The sequence below is a fragment of the Pan troglodytes genome, chromosome 1 (genome assembly GCF_028858775.2).
Source record: "Pan troglodytes isolate AG18354 chromosome 1, NHGRI_mPanTro3-v2.0_pri, whole genome shotgun sequence".
Lineage (NCBI taxonomy): Eukaryota > Metazoa > Chordata > Mammalia > Primates > Hominidae > Pan > Pan troglodytes.
The window spans coordinates 214247868-214269245 of NC_072398.2; the positions used below are offsets into that span (position 1 = coordinate 214247868).

General features: G+C 56.4%; 1 protein-coding gene across 3 annotated transcripts in view; it reads right to left on the reverse strand.

Annotated features, from left to right (window-relative positions):
* CROCC (ciliary rootlet coiled-coil, rootletin) overlaps positions 1–21378 on the reverse strand; it is a 56712-nt gene that overhangs the window by 5173 nt on the left and 30161 nt on the right. For all 3 annotated transcript variants that reach the window (XM_016954892.4, XM_513109.7, XM_009449179.5), the window contains exons 19-30: positions 21222–21349; positions 19022–19191; positions 16673–16852; positions 15800–15934; positions 15281–15424; positions 14608–14846; positions 14002–14161; positions 11408–11575; positions 9025–9397; positions 1889–2058; positions 1662–1782; positions 1210–1373 (exon numbers count right to left, since the gene is read on the reverse strand). In XM_016954892.4, coding sequence (XP_016810381.3) covers positions 1210–1373; positions 1662–1782; positions 1889–2058; positions 9025–9397; positions 11408–11575; positions 14002–14161; positions 14608–14846; positions 15281–15424; positions 15800–15934; positions 16673–16852; positions 19022–19191; positions 21222–21349 — 2152 coding nt within the window. The remainder of the gene's footprint in view (positions 1–1209; positions 1374–1661; positions 1783–1888; positions 2059–9024; positions 9398–11407; positions 11576–14001; positions 14162–14607; positions 14847–15280; positions 15425–15799; positions 15935–16672; positions 16853–19021; positions 19192–21221; positions 21350–21378) is intronic.

The window sequence follows — 21378 nt, forward strand, 5'->3', positions numbered from 1 at the left end:
ACAGTTCTGAGGGGGCCCTGCTGTTCTAGGGTTTCAGGTGGTGATTCCCCCTCCCCTGCCCAGGGTCAGCCAGTGAAAAAGGCCTGGGGAGTGGGGATGGGACAGGAAGGCAGACTAGGGGTCCTCCCATCCCTGGTACTATCCTAGAGACAGGGTGGATCAACAGGGGGTGTTATTAGAGCCTCCCCAGCCCCTATCCTGAGCCTGGCCCCTCTGCCACCCTGCCCAGAGCCTCAGCCCTGCCCTGTCTGGGGCCCCCACTCTGGCTCCTACCCAGCTTTGTTCCTGGCCTCCTCCTGCAGCCCCTGCGGCTGGGCCCATGGCCAGGGTTGAAGCCGCAGACACAACAATCCAGCTAAGCTCGGCCCCAGGCCAGAGGCTTTGGGGGCGGGGGTGGTGGGGGGAAGCAGTAATAGAGGGACAGGCTGGGGAGGGCAGAGGGGAGCTTTGGCTGCACTGTCACCACCAGGGCCTGAGTTTCCTGCCCGACAGACGCACATACACACTGGCACACATAGCTGTCCCCCAAACACACATAAAAACCCCAGAACTACAGAGACATAAAACAGAGGCTCCCTGAGTACCACCTGTGATAAGAGCCTGTGTGTGTCACCCTGTGAGGTAATCACTGCTCCTCCTTTTACAGATTAGGAAAATGAAAACCAGGCAGATGACAGCCCAAAGCCCAAGCTCTCTTTCTTTTCTTCTTCTTTTTTTTTTTCTTTTTTACAGGGTCTCACTCTGCCTTGCTAGAGTGCAGTGGCATGATCACAGCTCATTGCAGCCTCGACCTACCGGGCTCCAGTGATCTTCCCACCTCAGCCTCCCGAGTAGCTGGGACTACAGGCCCACACCACCATGCCCAGCTAATTTTTGTATTTTTCATAGAGATGGGGTTTCACCATGTTGCCCAGGCTGGTCTCAAACTCCTGTGCTCAAGGGATCCACCTGCCTCGACCTCCCAAAGTGCTAGGATTACAGGCATGAGCTACTGCACCTTGACCAAGCTCTTTTTTCTACAGCCTAGTGACCACAAGTGACATGAGAGGATGGAGTCTGAACATGGTTTCACAGAGTCACAGGCTGGTCACCTCAGTGGATTGCAGAGAGACTCAGGCAGACAGACACAGGTAGACACACATAAGAGTTAGACACTCACTCGGGTACACAGATTCCCCGTCGCCCCGCTGGCCCTCAGCTCCTGCCCACCTGGCTGGCCCGGAGCTCGCTCTCAGTGGCCTGCAGGCTCCTCTCCAGTGTGGCCACCTGGTCCAGTGTGGCCCGGCGCTCCCGCTCACTGCGCCGCACACTCTCCTCCTGCAGCGCCAGCTCCGCCTGGACCCCGCTCAGCCGCCCATCCACACTGCGCCGGGCTGTAGCCACCACCCACCCCATCAGGCATGGCCAAGCACAGCCCCGAGACCCAAACCAGGTCACAAAATGTCCAGCCTGCACTCCACCCAGTGCAGGGCCAGACTGTCTGCACCCTTCGTAGTATGCGGGCCTGCACACAGGTGAGGCTGTCCAAGGAGGGACCTCTTGGAGACAGCCCCGAGTCAGGTCATGGGGGCCACGGCAAGGTCAGAGGCCAATCCCCCGGCTCCTGCCTCAACTGCCCAAAACAAAGGAGAGAGAACAGGGACCCCGAGGATCAGACTCACCTTCCTCACTCTCAGCCACCGCCTTCTGCAGCTGCCTGGCCCTCGAGGTTGCGCTGTCCCTCTCAGCCTCCATCTCGGCCAGCTGGCGATTCAGGGCACTGGTCTGGGTCCGAAGTTCGTCCTGTAGCCCCGACATGGGGGAACAAAGAAAGACCCCTGCTCTGACACCCTGCAACTTCCCCAGGGCCCTCCAGGTTCCCCATCCAGCCACGCACACCCAGGCTTACCCGTTCTCTCTGGGCACTCCGCAGCTCTTGCAGGAATTCCCGGAGGGCCCCACGCACTGCCTCCGGGTCCAGGTCTGGAGAGGCCGGGGAGGTGGCAGGTCCTGGAGATGGTGGCTGGGACCCAGGGCTGCATTCTAAGGTGCTGGGGCTGCTGAGCCCTTCCCCGCTTCCTAGAAGAGAAAGAAGACTTGCTCAGTGATGCAGAAGCCACGGGTCTCCCACACATCTCACTCACTGTCATCCCTGCCTTTCCCAACAGCCCTCAGAATCAAGCCCAACTTCTCTGCTATAGCTTAGGGGTCTTCTTGCCCATCCCAGCTGAAACCCTCTCACCCTTTACAAACTGGCCACCCTGCATCTCCCATGTTCTAGAACATTCTTTGTCCCAGCTCCAGGGCCTCTGTACATGCTGCTCCCCTTCTCCCCATGGCCTCTCTTTGCCTGGCCCATCCTTTAGGGCCATCCCCCTCCCTCAGAGGCCTCTCTGGCCACAGGCTGGATTACAGTGAGCTCATCCCACCCTCAGGGGGGTCTGATGTCTGCCACCCCACCCCGACCAGGAGCACCATGAGGGCTGGGCCTCGTCTCTTCCATCCACGACTGTTCCCAGGGCCCAGGGCAAGGGTGGTTGCTGCATCACTTCAAGTCTCTCCATACTGAGTGCCCACTGTGCTAGGCACTTCATCTTCACAACAACTTCCTGACAGGTAAGGCACAATTTACCCTCTTCCCAGGCAAGGCTGGCACAAAGCAGTTAAGTGATTTGCTTGTTCTGTTGACTGGGTGTGGTGGCTCACACCTGTAATCCCAGCACTGTGGGGTCCGAGGCAGGCGGATCACTTGAGGTCAGGAGTTCAAGGCAAGCCTGGCCAACATGGTAAAACCCCGTCTCTACTGAAAATACAAAAATTGGCCAGGTGCGGTGTCTCACGCCTGTAATCCCAGCACTCTGGGAGGCCGAGACAGGTGGATCACCTGAGGTCAGGAGTTCGAGACCAGCCTGGCCAACATAGTGAAACCCCATCTCTACTAAAAATACAAAAATTAGCTGGGCGTGGTGGCACGCACCTGTAATCCCAGCTATTCAAGAAGCTGAGGTTGGAGAATTGCTTAAACCCGGGAAGCGGAGCTTGCAGTGTGCCTAATCGAACCGCTGCACTCCAGCCTGGGTAACACAGCGAGACTCCGTCTCAAAAAAAGAAGAAAGAAAAGACTGGGAGCAGTGGCTCACACCTGTAATCCCAGCACTTTGGGATGCCGAGGTGGGCAGATCACGAGGTCAGCAGTTCGAGACCAGCCTGGCCAACATGGTGAAAACCTGTCTCTACTAAAAATACAAAAATTAGGTGTGGTGGCGGGCGCCTGTAATCCCAGCTACTCAGGAAGCTGAGGCAGGAGAATTGCTTGAACTGGGACCTGGGAGGCAGAGGTTGCAGTGAGCTAAGACTGCACCATTACACTCCAGCCTGGGCAACAGAGTGAGACTCCATCAAAAAAAAGAAGAAAGAAGAGGAAAGAAAAGAAAAGAAAGTAAGGAAGGAAGGAAAAGAAAGGAAAAGAAAAAAGAAAAGAGAAAAATTAGCTGAGCATGGTGGCCCACGCTTATAGTCCCAGCTACCTGGGAGGCTGAGGTCTGGAGGCTGAGGCAGGAAAAGCACTTGAACCCTGGAGACAGAGGTTGTAGTGAGCTGAGACTGTGCTGCACTCCAGCCTGGGCAACAGAGAGAGACTCTGTCTCAAAAAAAAAAAAAAGAAAAGAAAAGAAAAAGAAAAAAGTGGGCCAGGCAAGGTGGCTCACACCTGTAATCCCAGCACTCTGGTGGGAGGCCGAGGCGGGCAGATCACCTGAGGTCAGGAGTTCAAGACCAGCCTGGCCAACATGGTGAAACCCCCATCTCTACTACAAATACAAAAAATTAGCTGGGTGCAGTGGTGCACGCCTGTAGTCCCAGCTACTCAGGAGGCTGAGGCAGGAGAATCGCTTGAACCCAGCAGGCGGAGGTTGCAGTGAGTCGAGATCGCGCCATTGCACTCCAGCATAGGCAATAGAGCAAGACTTGGGCTCAAAAAAAAAAAAAAAGTGATTTGGTTGTTCTCAATGCTGGGAAGTTTCAGGGCTGAGATGGGAATCCAGGCAGCCCGACTCCCTGGCAGAAAATTGTGCACTCTGCTTGGAGTGATGGCCCGGGGAGGTGGAGGGGGCAGGGTGGGTGGAACCAGGGCACTACCTGGAGGCTGGCACTGGAACTGCAGGACACGGGTCCTGCCATGAGCATCCTGCCTTGGCCACAGAGGGACACCAAAACTGCTCCGCAGCCACGAACTTGGTCACCACCCAAAAGGCCTCGCTCAGAGGTTCCCAAAGAAGCAGGCCTGCCCCTGGGGGCCTCCAGCTCTAGAAGGTCCCATCGTCTCAGAGTAAAAGTCCCCGTAGAGGCCTATAATGTCTATTGGAGCAAGCCCTTCGTCCCCAAATCTCACCCCCTGCTTGATGCTCTGGGACTGCTGGCCCCTGCTGTCCACAGGACAGGCGCACCTCCACTCAGGACCTCCCTACTCGCCCCGAGTCCCTCTCCCAGCTGCTCGTTCACGTTCTCCCCTTACCCATCACCTCCTCAGTGAGGCACCTGCTGCCCCCGCATGAACTGCCCTAGCCCCTACCTTGGCTTTGCCCTATTTTTTTTTTTTTTTTTCTGAGACGGAGTTTCGCTCTTGTTGCCCAGTCTAGAGTGCAATGGTGCGATCTCGGCTCACCACAACCTCCGCCTCCTGGTTTCAAGAGATTCTCCTGCCTCAGCCTCCCGAGTAGCTGGGACTACAGGCGTCTGCCACCACACTTGACTAATTTTTTGTATTTTTAGTAGAGACAGGGTTTCACTATGTTGGCTAGGCTGGTCTTGAACTCCTGGCCTCGAGTGATCCACCCGCCCCGGCCTCCCAAAGTGCTGGGATTACAAGCATAAGCCAACGTGTCCGGCCATTTTCGTCATTTTTAAGTGTACAACTGAGCGGCATGAATTACATTCACACTGTTGTGCAGCCATCACCATCATCTGTTCCCAGATCATCCCGACTGGAGGTCAGGAGTTTGAGACCAGCCTGTCCAACATGGTGAAACCCCATCTCTCCTAAAAAAAAAAAAATATACATATATATATATGTATATTTATACACACACACACACACACATACACAAAAATTAGCCAGGTGTGCCGGGCACAGTGTCTCATGCCTTTAATCCCAGCACTTTGGGAGGCTGAGGTGGGCAGATCATGTAAGGTCAGGAGTTCAAGACCAGCCTGACCAACATGCTGAAATCCTGTCTCTTTTTTTTTTTTTGAGACGGAGTCTCGCTCTGTCGCCCAGGCTGGAGTGCAGTGGCGGGATCTCAGCTCACTGCAAGCTCCATCTTCCAGGTTCACGCCATTCTCCTGCCTCAGCCTCCCGAGTAGCTGGGACTACAGGTGCCTGCCACTGTGCCCAGCTAATTTTTTTTGTATTTTTAATAGAGACGGGGTTTCACCGTGGTCTCGATCTCCTGACCTCGTGATCCGCCCACCTCTGCCTCCCAAAGTGCTGGGATTACAGGCATGAGCCACCGTGCCCGGCCTTGAAACCCCGTCTCTACTAAAAATACAAAAATTAGCCAGGCGTGGTGGCACACGCCTGTAGTCTCCCAGCTACTCAGGGGGCTGAGGCAGGAGAATCACTTGAACCCAGGAGGCAGAGGTTGCAGTGAGCCGAGATCGTGCTACTGCACTCCAGCTTGGGCAACAGAGCAAGACGCCATCTCAAAAAAAAAAAAAGAATAATTAAAAACAATACAGTGTAACAACGATTTCCACTTAGCTGTATTTGGTATCCTAAGTAACCTAGAGATGACTGAAAGTATATGGGAGTATATGGCAGGATGGAAGCTCAGAAAATCAGATAAGGAGTCAAAGGCATTAAGAGCCCTCCATCCCCCGGTCCAGGAAAGGCACGGTGGCTCACGCCTGTAATCCCAGTGGGAGGATCGCTTGAGTCCAGGAGTTCAAGACTAGCCTGGGCAATATGGCAAAACCCCATCTCTACTAAAAACACAAAAATTAAGCAGACATTGTAGTGCACACCTGTAGTCTCAGCTACAAAGGAGGTTGAGGTGGGAGAATCACTTGAGCCCAGGAGGCACAGGCTGCCAAGGCAGAGGGAGCCAAGATCACACTACTGCACTTCAACTGAGGTGACAGAGTGAGATCCTGTCTCAAAAGTTGAAAAAAAAGAACCACCCCACTTCCCCAAAAAAATAAGTGGCCTAGACCGGGTGCCGTGGCTCATGCCTCTAATCCCAACCCTGAGAGGCCGAGACAGGAGGATCGCTTGAGGCCAGGAGTTTAAGACCAGCCTGGGCAACATAGTGAGACCCCGTCTCCACAAAAACTACAAAAATTAGCTGGGCGTGGTGGCACACCTGTAGTCCCAGCTACTCAGGAGGCTGAGGAGGGAGGACCACTTGAGCCCGGGAAACAGAGTGAGGCCTGGTCTAAAGAAAAAAGAAGCGCCCTTGAGAAGCACAGATCAGTGAAGGGAGGGGTCTCGGTGAGGGGACGGGGCTAAGAAGTGGACCTCAGTGGAGGGGTGTGGTGGGCTCCTTGAAAAAACAAAAAACGGTAGATAGAGCTCCCTCTCCCCTCTCCCCTCCCCCCTCCCCCCTCTCCCCTCTCCCCTCTCCCCTCTCCCCTCTTTCCACGGTCTCCCTCTGATGCCGAGCCGAAGCTGGACGGTACTGCTGCCATCTCGGCTCGCTGCAGCCTCCCTGCCCGATTCTCCTGCCTCAGCCTGCCGAGTGCCTGCGATTGCAGGCGCGCGCTGCCACGCCTGACTGGTTTTCATATTTTTTTGGTGGAGACGGGGTTTCGATGTGTCGGCTGGGCTGGTCTCCAGCTCCTAGCCGCGAGTGATCCGCCAGCCTCGGCCTCCCGAGGTGCCGGGATTGCAGACGGAGTCTCGTTAACTTAGTGCTCAATGGCGCCCAGGCTGGAGTGCAGTGGCGTGATCTCGGCTCGCTACAACCACCTCCCAGCCGCCTGCCTTGGCCTCCCTAAGTGCCGAGATTGCAGCCTCTGCCTGGCAGCCACCCCGTCTGGGAAGTGAGGAGCGTCTCCGCCTGACCGCCCATCGTCTGGGATGTGAGGAGCCCCTCTGCCTGGCTGCCCAGTCTGGAAAGTGAGGAGCGTCTCTGCCCGGCCGCCATCCCATCTAGGAAGTGAGGAGCGCCTCTTCCCGGCCGCCATCACATCTGGGAAGTGAGGAGCGTCTCTGCCCGGCCGCCCATCGTCTGAGATGTGGGGAGCACCTCTGCCCTGCCGCCCCGTCCGGGATGTGAGGAGTGTCTCTGCCCGGCCGCCCTGTCTGAGAAGTGAGGAGACCCTCTGCCTGGCAACCGCCCCGTCTGAGAAGTGAGGAGCCCCTCTGCCCGGCAGCCACCCCGTCGGAGAAGTGAGGAGCATCCTCCCTCCTCGTCCAGGAGGGAGGTGGGGGGGTCAGCCCCCCCCCCCCGGCCAGCCGCCCCGTCCGGGAAGTGAGGAGCCCCTCTGCCCGGCCAGCCGCCTCGTCCGGGAGGGAGGTGGGGGGGTCAGCCCCCCGCCTGGCCAGCCGCCCCGTCCAGGAGGCGAGGGGTGCCTCTGCCCGGCCACCCCTACTGGGAAGTGAGGAGCCCCTCTGCCCGGCCAGCCGCCCCGTCCGGGAGGGAGGTGGGGGGGTCAGCCCCCCACCCGGCCAGCCGCCCCGTCCGGGAGGGAGGTGGGGGGGTCAGCCCCCCGCCCGGCCAGCCGCCCCGTCCGGGAGGGAGGTGGGGGGGTCAGCCCCCCGCCCGGCCAGCCGCCCCGTCCGGGAGGGAGGTGGGGGGGTCAGCCCCCCGCCCGGCCAGCCGCCCTGTCCGGGAGGGAGGTGGGGGGATCAGCCCCCCGCCCGGCCAGCCGCCCTGTCCGGGAGGTGAGGGGCGCCTCTGCCCGGCCGCCCCTTCTGGGAAGTGAGGAGCCCCTCTGCCCGGCCAGCCGCTCTGTCTGGGAGGGAAGTGGGGGGGTCAGCCCCCCGCCCGGCCAGCCGCCCCGTCCGGGAGGGAGGTGGGGGGGTCAGCCCCCCGCCCGGCCAGCCGCCCCGTCCGGGAGGGAGGTGGGGGGGGTCAGCCCCCCGCCTGGCCAGCCGCCCCGTCCGGGAGGGAGGTGGGGGGGTTAGCCCCCCGCCTGGCCAGCCGCCCCGTCCGGGAAGTGAGGGGCGCCTCTGCCCGGCCGCCCCTACTGGGAAGTGAGGAGCCCCTCTGCCTGGCCAGCCGCCCTGTCCGGGAGGGAGGTGGGGGGTCAGCCCCCCACCCGGCCAGCCGCCCCGTCCGGGAGGGAGGTGGGGGGGGTCAGCCCCCCGCCCGGCTAGCCGCCCCATCCGGGAGGTGAGGGGCGCTTCTGCCCGGCCGCCCCTACTGGGAAGTGAGGAGCTCCTCTGCCCGGCCACCACCCCATCTGGGAGGTGTACTCAACAGCTCATTGAGAACGGGCCATGAAGACAATGGCGGTTTTGTGGAATAGAAAGGGGGGAAAGGTGGGGAAAAGATTGAGAAATCGGATGGTTGCCGTGTCTGTGTAGAAAGAGGTAGACATGGGAGACTTTTCATTTTGTTCTGTACTAAGAAAAATTCTTCTGCCTTGGGATCCTGTTGATCTGTGACCTTACCCCCAACCCTGTGCTCTCTGAAACATGTGCTGTATCCACTCAGGGTTGAATGGATTAAGGGCGGTGCAAGAAGTGCTTTGTTAAACAAATGCTTGAAGGCAGCATGTTCGTTAAGAGTCATCACCACTCCCTAATCTCAAGTACCCAGGGACACAAACACTGTGGAAGGCCGCAGGGTCCTCTGCCTAGGAAAACCAGAGAACTTTGTTCACTTGTTTATCTGCTGACCTTCCCTCCACTATTGTCCTGTGACCCTGCCAAATCCCCCTCTGCGAGAAACACCCTAGAATGATCAATAAAAAAGAAAAAAAAAAAAAAAAAAAAAAAAGAAAAAACAAAAAACAAAAAACAAAAAAACCTGCCATGTGGGGGCGGGGCCTCAGTGCGGCCCGCCCACCTCCCCCCTTCCCTGTGCGCGGCACTGCCCTTACCTCCTGCGGGTGCGTCCCGGGCAGGGGAACCGGGCACTGGCCGTGGGGCTGGGCTGGGCGCGCGACCGAGGCCGAGGCCCCGGCGCAGAGCCGAGCGCAGGCCACCCAGCTGGGCCTCCGCCGCGCGCCGCTGCACCTCCACGCGGGCCAGCTCGGCCTCCAGGCCTTGTGCCCGGCCCTCGGCTGCGCTCAGCCGCAGGCCCAGCTCTGCAGCCTCGGCCCGCGCCGCCTCCAGCTTCAGCTCCAGGCCGCGGGCGTGGTCCAGCTGCTGCTTTTCAGTGCCACGCGCCTCCTCCAGGGAGCCCAGCAGGCGTCGCTCGCGGGTCCGAAACTCGCCTTCTTGTTCCTGCAGCTTCCGCTGGGCTACCTGGAGCTGGAGTGATGCCAGGAGGTGGAGGTCGGCAAGACCTCCCCCAAACCGACGCCCCACCCCTAAGGCCCAGACTGGAGCCCACCATCCCTGGCTGTGTGTTCAGTACAATCCTTTCTCCTTTAGTGCTCGCCACTCAAGCAGGCGGTGCAAAAACATCCCCGTGGGAGGAAATACTAGAATTTATTAATCTCTTTATTCTTTATACAAGCCTTGTAATGCCCATAGTTTATTAGTAATAACAGCTGGCATTTGAATACATAGGGCTTATCAGTGCCAGGCACTAAGTAACTTTCCAAAAAATATTAACTCTAATTACTACTCTATGAATCGATCTCACTTTACAGAAGATGAAACAGGCACAGAGATGCTAAGTAACTTGTCCAAGGCCAGAGTTAGTAAACTGCAGAGCAGGGATTCAAAGCCAGGCACTCTAGCTCCAAAGGCTGTTTTTTTTGTTGTTGTTTTTGTGGGTTTTTGTTTGTTTGTTTGTTTTTGGAGACAGAGTCTAGCTCTGTCACCCAGACTGGAGTGCAGTGGGGCAATCTCAGCTCACTGCAACCTCTGCCTCCTGGGTTCAAGTGATCCTCCCACCTCAGCCTCCGAGTAGCTGGGATTACAGGTGAGCACCACCATGCCCAGCTAATTTTTGTATTTTTAGTAGAGACAGGGTTTTGCCATGTTAGCCAGACTGCTCTCGAACTCCTGGCCTCAAGTGATCCTCCAGCCTCGGCCTCCTAAAGTGCTGGGATTACAGGTGTGAGCCACTGCGCCTGGCTGTTTTTGTTTCTTTTTTTTGTTTTGTTTTTTGTTTTTAATAGCTTGACAGCAGCTTATTAATCACATGTACTCACAGCCCTGGGGGGTGGGGGAAAGGCGGGGAGGCACACCACACGGGGCCACACGGGGGCTGCGGGCTGCACTTGGGAACACAGTGAACAGCCAGGAAGGTTAAGTGCCCACTGGTTCCAAAGGGAGCTGTGTCCAGAGGCTGTTCCCTTAACCACTAGGCTACATTGCCGCCCTTGCCCATAATTTATCAATAAATCTGCACACAATGGGGGCATGCACTAAAATATCATTTCCTGATGGGATGCATGGTCACACAGACACAAAGCCACCCCTGCCATTTAGAGAGTCAACCTCTCATGGTCACCAGTTTCACTGGAAACCCATCTACTGAGCAGCTGGGTGCCAGGACCTGTGCCAGGGCCCTTCATACATGCCCGGCTGTGCTAGCCCATCTCTCATGAGCGCTCTGAGGCACAGAGATGACGTGACTTGGTTCAGGCCACACAACAGATTCATGGCGATGAAACAGCCGGAAAAGGCAGAGCGGGTAGCCTGTGGGCTTTGGAGTCAGACAGACCTAGGTGGCTGTGTGACCTTGGGTAGATCCCTCGACCTCTCTGAGGGCTCTGTAAAATGGGGCTAATGGTAGGAAGGCTGTGGTGGCTCACACCTGTAATCCCAGCACTTTGGGAGGCCGAGGCAGGTGGATCACCTGAGGTCAGGCGTTTGAGACAAGCCTGACCAACATGGTGAAATCCTGTCTCTACTAAAAATACAAAAAATTAGCTGGGCGTGGTGGCAAGCACCTGTAATCCCAGATACTCGGGAGGCTGAGGCAGAAGAATTGCTTGAACCCAGGAGGCGGAGGTTGCAGTGAGCCGAGATGGTGCCAGCGCACTCCAGCCTGGGCGACAGAGTGAGACTCCATTTCAAAATAAATAAATAAATAAAAAGGGCTAACAGTACCTACCCCATGGGGCTGCTGGGAAAATCAAACAAGGTCGTATCTACTGGGCTTCTCCCTACCCATTTTGTGCCAGCACACAGTAGGCCCACTGTTCTTTGGGTTGTTGTTACTACAACTGGGGAAGAGTCTCAAGGAGTGGGGGAAGGAGCAAGCCCTAGGGAGTGGCCTTTCAGAATGGCCCCAGCATTGGGGTGCCCACCTGCTTCCTGCTGAGGGAAGGAAAGATGCACCAGCCCACCCGCCTGCTCAGTTACCTCCTGCCGCATCACCTCCAGGCTGGCCTCGCCCTTCAGCAGCCTCTGCCGGAGGCCCAGGGTCTCCCGCCTGCTCTCCTTCTCTGCCCGCTCGCCCAGCGCCAGGCGGCCCTGCAGCTCCGCCAGCTCCCGGCCCAGTCTGGTGTTCTCACTGTCCAGCATCTTCATCTGTGAGAGCACGGGAATGGCAGCAGGTTCAGCTCTGCCCCTGTACCCTCCCAGTCCTGGCCCAAGGCCACTTGGTACCTACTGCTCTAGGGACACATGTATCAAATACCACCCCACATCCACTGGGAGCCGGCCCCTACATAACCACACTGAACTTGGGCGATGCCAGGCACTTGGGCACCAGTAGCCTGTTTACCATTTAATCAGTGGGCCAAAACTACCTTTCATAAAGGGGTGGGTATAATAGAAGGAGGGCTCAGCCCTTAGCAGACCAGGAGTTCACAGGCAGGAACCACAGCTCCCTGGGTTATCTTTCCCCTCTACGATGGTGATGAACGTTTTTGGAGCGCTTACCATGTGTCCAGTCCTGTTCTAAGCACTTCAGTTATATTAACTCGTTTAATCTTGGTACAATGCTATATGAGGTAGGTAGTAACATTATCCCTATTTAACAGATGAGAAAACTGAGCCTCAGAGTGTCAGAGTAACCTCCCCAAAGTCACACAGCCCACACACACCAGACTGGGATTCGATCTGAGACAACGGCAATGTTCTAAGCCCCTATTTCCCCACAGGAGCAGGTGGGGGTACTGCCTACCTCCCCCATGTGCTACAGCAGGGGTAACAGGAGAGGCCGTAGCATGCAACGCGTCCAGCAAAAGCTAGCACGCAAATGCCAGCTCCTTTCCGGGAGTCTTGTGGTTTCTCAGGAAGGGGCCTGGGTGAAGGGGGCTGTGGTATCTCTGGCTATCAGAGTATCAGAATATCTCTGGCTATCCAGTTGTGATCTCTTTTTTTGTAATTAAAAACAATTTTTTTAATTAAAAAAATTTGGGGGGGCCAGGCATCGTGGCTCATGCCTGTAATCCCAGCACTTTGGGAGGCCAAGGTGGGTGGATCACCTGACATCAGGAGTTCGAGACCAGCCTGGCCCACATGGTGAAACCCTGTCTCTACTAAAAATACAAAAAAATTAGCCAGGTGTGGTGGCGGGCATCTGTAATCCCAGCTACTTGGGAGGCTGAGTCAGGAGAATTACTTGAACCCGGGAGGCGGAGGTTGCAGTGAGCCGAGATTGCGCCACTGCACTCCAGCCTGGGCAACAAGAGTGAAACTCCATCTCAAAAAGTAAATAAATAAATAAAATAAAAATTAAAAGTTTAAAAACTTTTTTTAGAGACAGGGTCTTGCTTTGTCGCCCAGGCTGGAGAGCGGTGATGCGATCACAGCTCACTGCAGCCTTGACTTCCTGGGCTCAAGGGATACTCCCACCTCAGCCTCCCAAGTAGCTGGAACTCCAGGAGCATGTCACCACACCTAGCTATTTTTTAAATTTTTTGTAGAGACTGGTTCGCACTATGTTGCCTGGGCTGGTCTTGAACTCCTAGGCTCAAGCAGCCCTCCCAACTTGGCCTCCCAAAGCATGAGATTAAAGGCATGAGCCACCACAGCTGGCTAATTTTTCGTATTTTTAGTAGAGACAGGTTTTCACTGTGTTACCCAGGCTGGTCTCGAACTCCTGGGCTCAAGCAATCCACTGGCCTCCGCCTCCCAAAGTGCTAAGATTATAGGTGTGAGCCACTGCGCCTGGCCTGGTTGTGATATCTCTGGGTGAGGCAGCGCCTAGGGGCTGAATGAGGCCATTTCCTGTTCTTTGCGTCTTCTAGAGTGAGAAGCCTGAACCCACAGTGTCCAGGCCAGTGCCCAGTAGACAGCAGGTGCTTCTTCAATGCATGCTGCTGTTGAGTTTGCGGATCATCGAATTCACGGGTCAGCGAACTACAGCTCACAGGCCAAATTCAGCCCATCTCCTGTTTCTACAAGGGTCTGAGTTAAGGATTTTTTTTTTTTTTTACATTTTTAAATCATCGAAAATGGATCATTTCTAAAGGAAGAACAACATTTCTTGACACATGAAAATGACAGAAAATTCACATTTCAGTGTCCCTAAACAAAGTTTTACTGGAACCCACACCCCTCTGTTCATGCACTGTTTGGGACTGCTTTCTCACTACCCCAGCAGAGTCAAGTAGTTGCAACAGAGACTGTGTGGCCCGTAAAGCTGGAAATATTGACCATTTGGGCTCCTTACAAAAAACCATTTGCCAACCTCTGACCTAGTTCACAAAATCTGTACCTTTTGTTGTTTGCAGATTCCTTTGAGAACTGGACAAGGACACCAGCTCCTCTCCTTGCAGAAATGTGAGCCTGAGTGTGCACACAAATGCACGCAGACTTTTGCACAGTTTCAGGGATTCAAGGACTCCTCAAAGCCCATCCATTCACACCAAGGTTAGGTGAGAGAGCTTGTCATAGTTCAAGCCCCTGGTTTTACATAGGGGTAGAAACATGATTCCAGAAAGGGGGAGCTACTGGCCCGGGGCACACAGCAAGCCCCAGGCTAACGGGTGGCACAGGGAGAGTACCTGACGCCGGAGCTCCTGCAGCTCCCGCCGAGCCTCCAGCCGTGAGCGCTCCACCTCCTGCAGCCCAGTTCGCAGCTCCCCGGCCTCCTTGCCCACAGCTGTCCGTGCCTCCTCTAGGAGTGCCAGCTTCTGCTCCTTGTCCTCATTGGCAAGCTTCAGGCTGGAGAGGGCAGAGGTCAGGGGCTGCCCTGGGTCCTGGGAGTAGTCAGTGGCTCTACACAAAAGCTGCCTCCTCCAATTTCTGGAGTGGGTCAGGCACTGTCTGCCCATGTGGCCTCTCTGAAGAGCTGAGCCCTGAGCCCTGCAGGGCTGGGGCCCAGGCCCTCGGCTGGGAGGGGTAGACCAGTGACTCCAGGAGGGGACCTGGTTTCCAGGGTGATGACGGTGGGTGGGTCTGAGTCTGGACCCAAAGCTGCCCACTGCCCCTCTGCCCCTTTCCCCAATCAACAGGGAGGAAACCTTCCTAAAATCACCCAGGTGCCAGGCTCTGCTTAGGAGACAGACGATCCGTATCTGGGCAATTTCCCCAGAACGTTGGGGGTGAAGTTAGGTTTCAGGGATGGGATCCCATGAGGACTCAGGACTGGTCCTCCTGCGACACCCCACCTGATGCGCTCGCTCTCTGCCTTCTTCACAGCAGACCGAAGCTCCTCATTGGAGCGCCGCAGGGCCTCACGCTCCTTGGCGCCCTCGCCCAGGCTGCGTCGCAGCTCGCCTGCCTCCTGGCGCTGCACCTCCCGGCCCTCCTGGCTCTCACGCAGCTTGCGCTGGGCCTCCAGCAGCTCCCGCCGCAGCCCGTCACGGGCATCCTCCAGCAGACGCAGCTGGGTCCGAAGCTCTTCTGCCTGTGAGCACAGCAGGTGTCCCCAGGGCAGCGGTCAGGGACCCCCCCGTCAAGCTGGGTCTTGTACCCCAGATCCCTGGACCCAGGGAGCCTGCCCCATCCCTCTGCAGTGCTCAGACCGCAGGCTGTGAGTTATCATTTGAGCAAGGCGTGCTGTAATCAGTAATGTTTTGACCTGAAGTCACTATCAATCAGGACTGTCCTGAGCACACCACCAAGAGGGCAGAGACCCCACTCACCCCTCCTTGAGGCCAAATCCCACCTGTATACAACAGGTGCTTCATAGTGCTTGCTTCCTCCTTTCTAAGTTGCTATTCATTGGTCCTCAAATGCAGGGAGGAATCTTACACTCTTCTGGGGCCCTGGGGAACTAGGCCCCCAGGCACACAGTGCCATTTAGGGTATGCTGCTCGGAAGAGGGGGGCGGCTGCTCACCTCGAGAAGACAGGAATCCCGCTGCTTGCCCAGGTCTCGGGCCTGCTCTTGCAGCCTCCTCACCTCCTGGGCGTGGGCCGCAGCAGCCTCCTCCCGCTGGGCCCGTAGGTCCCGCAGCTCAGACGTCAGAGCGTTCACGGTGCTCTGGGACAGAGGGGCTCCTCAGACTTGGTCCTGCTGTGTCCCCCAGCCCCTGGCTGCTCCCAACCCGCTCAGTGCACTGTCCACTTTTAGTCTAAACACGGCCCCTCCCGCTGGCCTGCCGGACCCTCTGCCAATCCCTGGATGCATAGTGAGTGCTGCCCGTGTAGCCGGCCTCTCCCTCACGCCAAAAGGACTCATCAGGGCAGGGCTGAGCCACCTCCCTCAGATGGGGGCTCCCAAAAGAAGGGCTAAACCTCCTTTCCCACAGCCTGGAAGCTTCTCCAGGACAGGGCCATGCCGCCCTGTGGTGGGGGCTCCTCAGCCAGGGATTTGCCTCTCTATGAGACAGAGGCCCAGCTGCCCAGCCTGCCCTACCCGGTCCTGCTCCTGCCGGCTCTGGGCATCTCGTTTCTGCCGCTCCATCTCCAGGGAGATGGTGGCCAGGCTGTGCCGTGTACCCATCAACTTCTCTGACAGTGCCGTCTTCTCAGACTCCTTCAGAGACAAGGCCTGGGCAGAGGCAGGGGACAAAGGGCTTGGGGGATGGGCTGGTCCTGGGGGCATGCTCAGGCTTCTTCCTGCCTGGGAAATGTGCCCACTGGGGGCTTAGAGGCCTGAGTGTGCCACCGCAGGTGGACTCAGGGCAGACGTGCAGCCCTGGAAAAGGGCACAGCGGCAGTCACAAGAATCCCGGACGTGGATACCACTCATAGAGCTCACTAACCTGCCACAGCACCCTGACTGCAGAGTCTTTCTTTCTACCCATTTTACAGATGAGGAAACTGAGGCTCAAGGAGGTAAAGTGACTAGCCCAGGTACACAGCTGGTGAGGAGAGGAGATGGGTGCAGTCTGCCCTGTCTCTGTTATATTATAGGAAAGATAGGGATTTGTTATTTGGGGGGACGGGTCAGCTGTTGCCTGTGGGCATCATGGGGACTGCTCAGAAGGCAGCCATGAGGATCCATGCCCAGCGTGGGGTGGGACGAGGCATGGGAGAATACGGAACAGCTTTCCTGGTGTCACGACTGTTACTGTCACTGAGCAGGTGCTCACTGTGTGCCAGGCATGGAGCACAGCAAAGCCTCACAAACCCCCTTCTAATCCTCACATCCTGCAGGTGAGGAAACTGAGGCCCCCAAGAAGGCAGACTGCCCCAGGGCTCATAGTTGCCAGGTGGCGGAGCGGGGCCCGGCCCCAGGACGGGAGCAGCTCAGAGAGCAGCAGAGGCCATGCCAGGGCTCACGAACCTGCTGCTTCTCACTCTCTGCCAGGAGGAGGCCCTCGTCACGCTCCTGCTGCAGGGCAGCAATCTCCTCACTCAGCTCTTCCTTCTCAGCCTCCAGCCGGGCCAGCAGCTCCTCCTGCTCACGCTGCAGCTGACTCTGCAGCTGGGCCCGCTCGGCCTCCAGCTCCCGCCATGCTGCCTCCTAGGGGGCCAGGACCCGATGCCTGTGACACACCAGGAGGGGCCCAGGCAGACCCCCCAAAACACCAGGGCAGCAAGAGCCATCTGGCCCCCATACCCTCAGAGACAGGGAGGGTGACCAGGTAGCTACAAGGGGGTGATAAGGGCTATGATGGGGACACGCCAGGGCCATGAAAGTGCCAAGGAGCAGCAGTGGGCTGACCTGGTGGTCCGAACATGATCCCCTGAGGAGGGACAAGTATCTGTCAGCCAGGTAAAGAGAGAAAAGACAACCCCAGGCCAAGAACACAGCCCCTGGAAAGGCCTAGAGGATGCAGGGCACAGAGGGGAACGGGACATGGTGAGTCACAGTGCCAGAGCCCCAGGGAGGGGTGGGGCCAGGACAGGCCGTGTGGGCCATGGGAATTCTAAGGACAGTGAGGGGAGTGGGAGAGAGGACTCGAGCCAAGGTGACAAGGAGCAATCTGATTTTTAGCTTAGGTGATGTTCCAAGAGCTGTGGAAGAGTGATTGGGGTTGGGATGGAGGGGAGTTAGGACTGGCTGTGAGGAATGAAGGGGGTCAGGGGTTGCCAGAGGAGCTGGAGAGAACACAGATTTGGGGACATTAATGAGGCCAAGCCAGGCAATGCAAAGGGCAAGAAGAGCAAGGGGGAGGTCACAGGAGTTCAGATCCCTGGGGACTGGACAGGCAGGCAGGCAGAGCCCACAGGCAAATAGCAGCCCATCCGGGGAGCCTGAGGGCAGGTGCCTGCCTCAGCACTTGCCCCTAGCAACTCTGTGAGAAGCAGACAGAGCTGCCGCTTCTTTTTTTTTTTTTTAGACGGAGTCTCGCTCTGTCACCCAGGCTGGAGTGCAGTGGCATGTTTTTGGCTCACTGCAACCTCTGCCTCCCAGGTTGAAGCGATTCTTCTGCCTTACCCTCCCAAGTATCTGGGACTACAGGCGCGTGCCACCAAGCCCAGCTAATTTTTTGTGATTTTAGTAGAGATGGGGTTTCACTGTGTTAGCCAGGATGGTCTCGATCTCCTGACCTCGTGATCCGCCCACCTCGGCCTCCCGAAGTGCTGGATTACACGCATGAGTCAACACAACCGGCCAAACCGCCCCTCCTTTAAGAGCTTCACCGTAGCTCATGCCTGTAATCCCAGCACTTTGGGAGGCCGAGGTGGGCAGATTACGAGGTCAAAAGTTCGAGACACCCTGACCAATATGGTGAAATCCCGTCTCTACTAAAAATGCAAAAATTAGCCAGGCATGGTGGCGCGCCTATAATCCTAGCTACTCAGGAAGCAGAGGAAGGAGAATCGCTTGAACCCAGAAAGTGGAGGTTGCAGTGAGCCGAGATTGCGCCACTGCAATCCAGCCTAAGCAACAGAGCGAGGCTCCGTCTCAAAAAAAGAAAAAAAAAAAAACTTTACCGCCACCTCCTGGAGAAGCGTGGTAGCAACCACCCAAGGCCAGGGGGACTGCAGGGTGAGTGGCATGCCCTGGATCCATGTAGTCATAGCCTGCACCTCTGTCAGAGGCAGCCCTGCCTAGGATTTGGTGGCCGAGGGCCCCTGTCCTGAGGGCCACTCTGGAGAGCATGCCAGTGCCAGCAATCATAACTTATGGAGCATTTGCTAAGTACCAGTCACTATGTTAAGCCCTCTATGCAGATGGTCTCAGCTCATCCTCAATACCTTCCACTATCCTATCCCTATTTCTACAGGTGGGGAAATGAAGACACAGACACCTTGGGTAGCATCACCAGTAAGCGACCAAGATTCGATTCAAACCCAGGCAATACAACCCCAGAGTCAGTGTTCTAGTAACTTCCCTGGCCCCTTGCCTTTCTATATGCTGAGGTCTGAGTGGCTCTTCATATGCAAACAGTACTTCTTAGCAAATGAAAGTGCTTTCCTGCTGTACATTAGGTCAGTATTTCCCAAATGTGGTTGTGGACCCTCTGCATCAGGATTACCAGGGCTGGACCAGATTTGGGACCTGGGAATCTGCATGTCTAATAAGAACCACAACCTCCCCATCCCCCCAGTCCTCCTAGCTGTCCCCAGGGCCTCCACAACAGATAGGAAGTCCCATTTCACAGATGTAGAGACCGAGGCAGAGCAAGAACGATGATGAAACACTGGCTCAGAGTCCTGCCCACCCCTCCCCAGCTGCCTGAACCTTTTCACGCTGGAGTCGCTGTAAGTCCTCCTCGTGGGCTGCCCGCTGCTCCCGCAGAGAGGCCTGGGCCTCCCGCTCAGCCTGCACCAGCTTCTGGGCCATCAGCTCCTTGTCTAGACTGGCTTTCTCCTGTGTAGCTATTATTTGCTGCCGCAGGCCCGCCAACTCCCCTGCACGAGAGGAATGGGCGAAAGGGCAGGGTTGGGTTGAAACTTTTCCTTGGGCCAGCAGATTTAGGCCAGGTGAGCCACATGGGCAAAATCCCAGAGGCAGAAGGCCTGCCTGGCATCTAGTTTGGGTCCTCTTGAAGTGGTTTGCCCTCTCTGGGCCTCAGTTTCCCTATCTGCTACATGGGCCCACTGGCCCTGACCCCTTTCCTGCCTACCTAGAATGGCATTAAAGGCATAAAATGACTGATGAGAAGACCTCCCAAATGGGACGGATGTCAAAGATATAACAACCCTAGGCCAGGTGCCTTGGCTCACGCCTGTAATCCCAGCACTTTGGGAAGCTGGGGCAGGTGGATCACCTTAGGTCGGGAGTTCAAGACCAGCCTGGCCAACATGGTGAAACCCTGTCTCTACTAAAAATACAACAATTAGCCAGGCGTGGTGGCAGGCGTATGTAGTCCCAGCTACTCGGGAGGCTGAGGCAGGAGAATCGCTTGAACCCAAGAGGCAGAAGTTGCAGTGAGCCGAGATTGCACCACTGCACTGCAGCCTGGGCAACAAGAGTGAGACTCTGCCTCAAAAAAACAAATAGGCCGGGCGCGGTGGCTCATGCCTGTAATCCAGCACTCTGGGAGGCTGGGTCAGGTAGATCACCTTAGGTCAGGAGTTTGAGACCAGCCTGGCCAACACAGCGAAACCCTGTCTATACCAAAAATACAAAAATTAGCCAGGCATGGTGGCGGGCATATGTAGTCCCAGCTACTTGGGAGGCTGAGGCAGGAGAATCGCTTGAATGCAGGAGGCAGAAGTTGCAGTGAGCTGAGATCGCACCATTGCACTCCAGCCTGGGCAACAAGAGTGAGACTCTATCTCAAAAAACAAACAGGCTGGGCGTGATGGCTCATGCCTGTAATCCCAGCAGTTTGGAAGGCCAAAGCGGGTGGATCACCTGAGGTCAAGAGTTCGAGACCAGCTTGACCAACATGGCGAAACCCCGTCTCTACTAAAAATACAAAATTAGCCAGGCATGGTGGTGCGTGCCTGTAATCCCAGCTACTTGGGAGGCTGAGGCAGGAGAATCGCTTGAACCCGGAAGGCGGAGGTTGAGGTGAGCTGAGATCGTTCCATTGCACTCCAGCCTGGGCAACAAGAGTGAAACTCTGTCTCAAAACAAACAAACAAAAAACAACCCTATTCCTGACTGAGCACTTACTATGGGTCAAGCACCCAGCTAAGTATTGTAGGCATAACCTCATTTTGTCTTCATAACATGCCTATGTAGTTTATCCTCATCCCCATTTAACAGATGATGAAACAGAGGCTCAGAGGATATCAGCAGCAACTTCCCACAGCTGCACAGCTACACATAAAGCATCTCCTTTAATGACTAACATGAACATACCTGTCAAGCGTTAACTATCAGTATTAATGGAAACGACTACAGGGAATGGAAATGGTATAGCCATCATCTAAAAACCATCTCCCGGGTTGGAAACCCACCAGCATTTCCCTTCCTGGTTCTGTCTGGCTCAGGTGTACATGGACAGGAAAATTAATTTCCATGACCCAAGTAGGTGCTTAGTTAATGTTAGGTGAGCAGACAGAAGCCCTGAGTTCAAAGACTGGATGGGAACGGTGCAGGGAAGTGGGGCTGGGATTCTGGGGCCAAGAGAGTCATCTGAAAAGCACAGAGAACTCAGACTAACAGGCCTGATGACCGGTGAACAGCAGTTACTGTTGACTCAACCAGTCACCGTGCCACAGCCTTACACGCTTTTCCCACGTCATCCTGGCAACAGGCTTAGAAGGTGGGCATTGCCACCTCCAATAATCAGCTGAGGAATCTGCAGCCCAGAGAGGAAAGGGGCTTGCTCAAGGGAAGGTCAGATGTAAGTGGTGGCACAGGACTGGAACCCAGGCCAGCCAGACTCCTACTCCAGTGCTCCCAACTTCTGTGAGACCCCAGACCTTGGGAGGTTGCAGTCTGGGCTGGAACCTGGTGTTCCCCCCAAGTCCCCAGTCCCTCGTACCAGTCAGGGTCTCCTTGGCCAGCAGCAGGGCCTGCCCCTCGGCTTCCAGCTGCTCCCGGCGGGCCTCAAGCTGGGCCAGCTGCCGTTGCACCTCAAACAGGCTGCCCTCCAGGGCTTCCTTCTCCAAGCTGCAGCACATACAGTCCCTAAGGCCCTG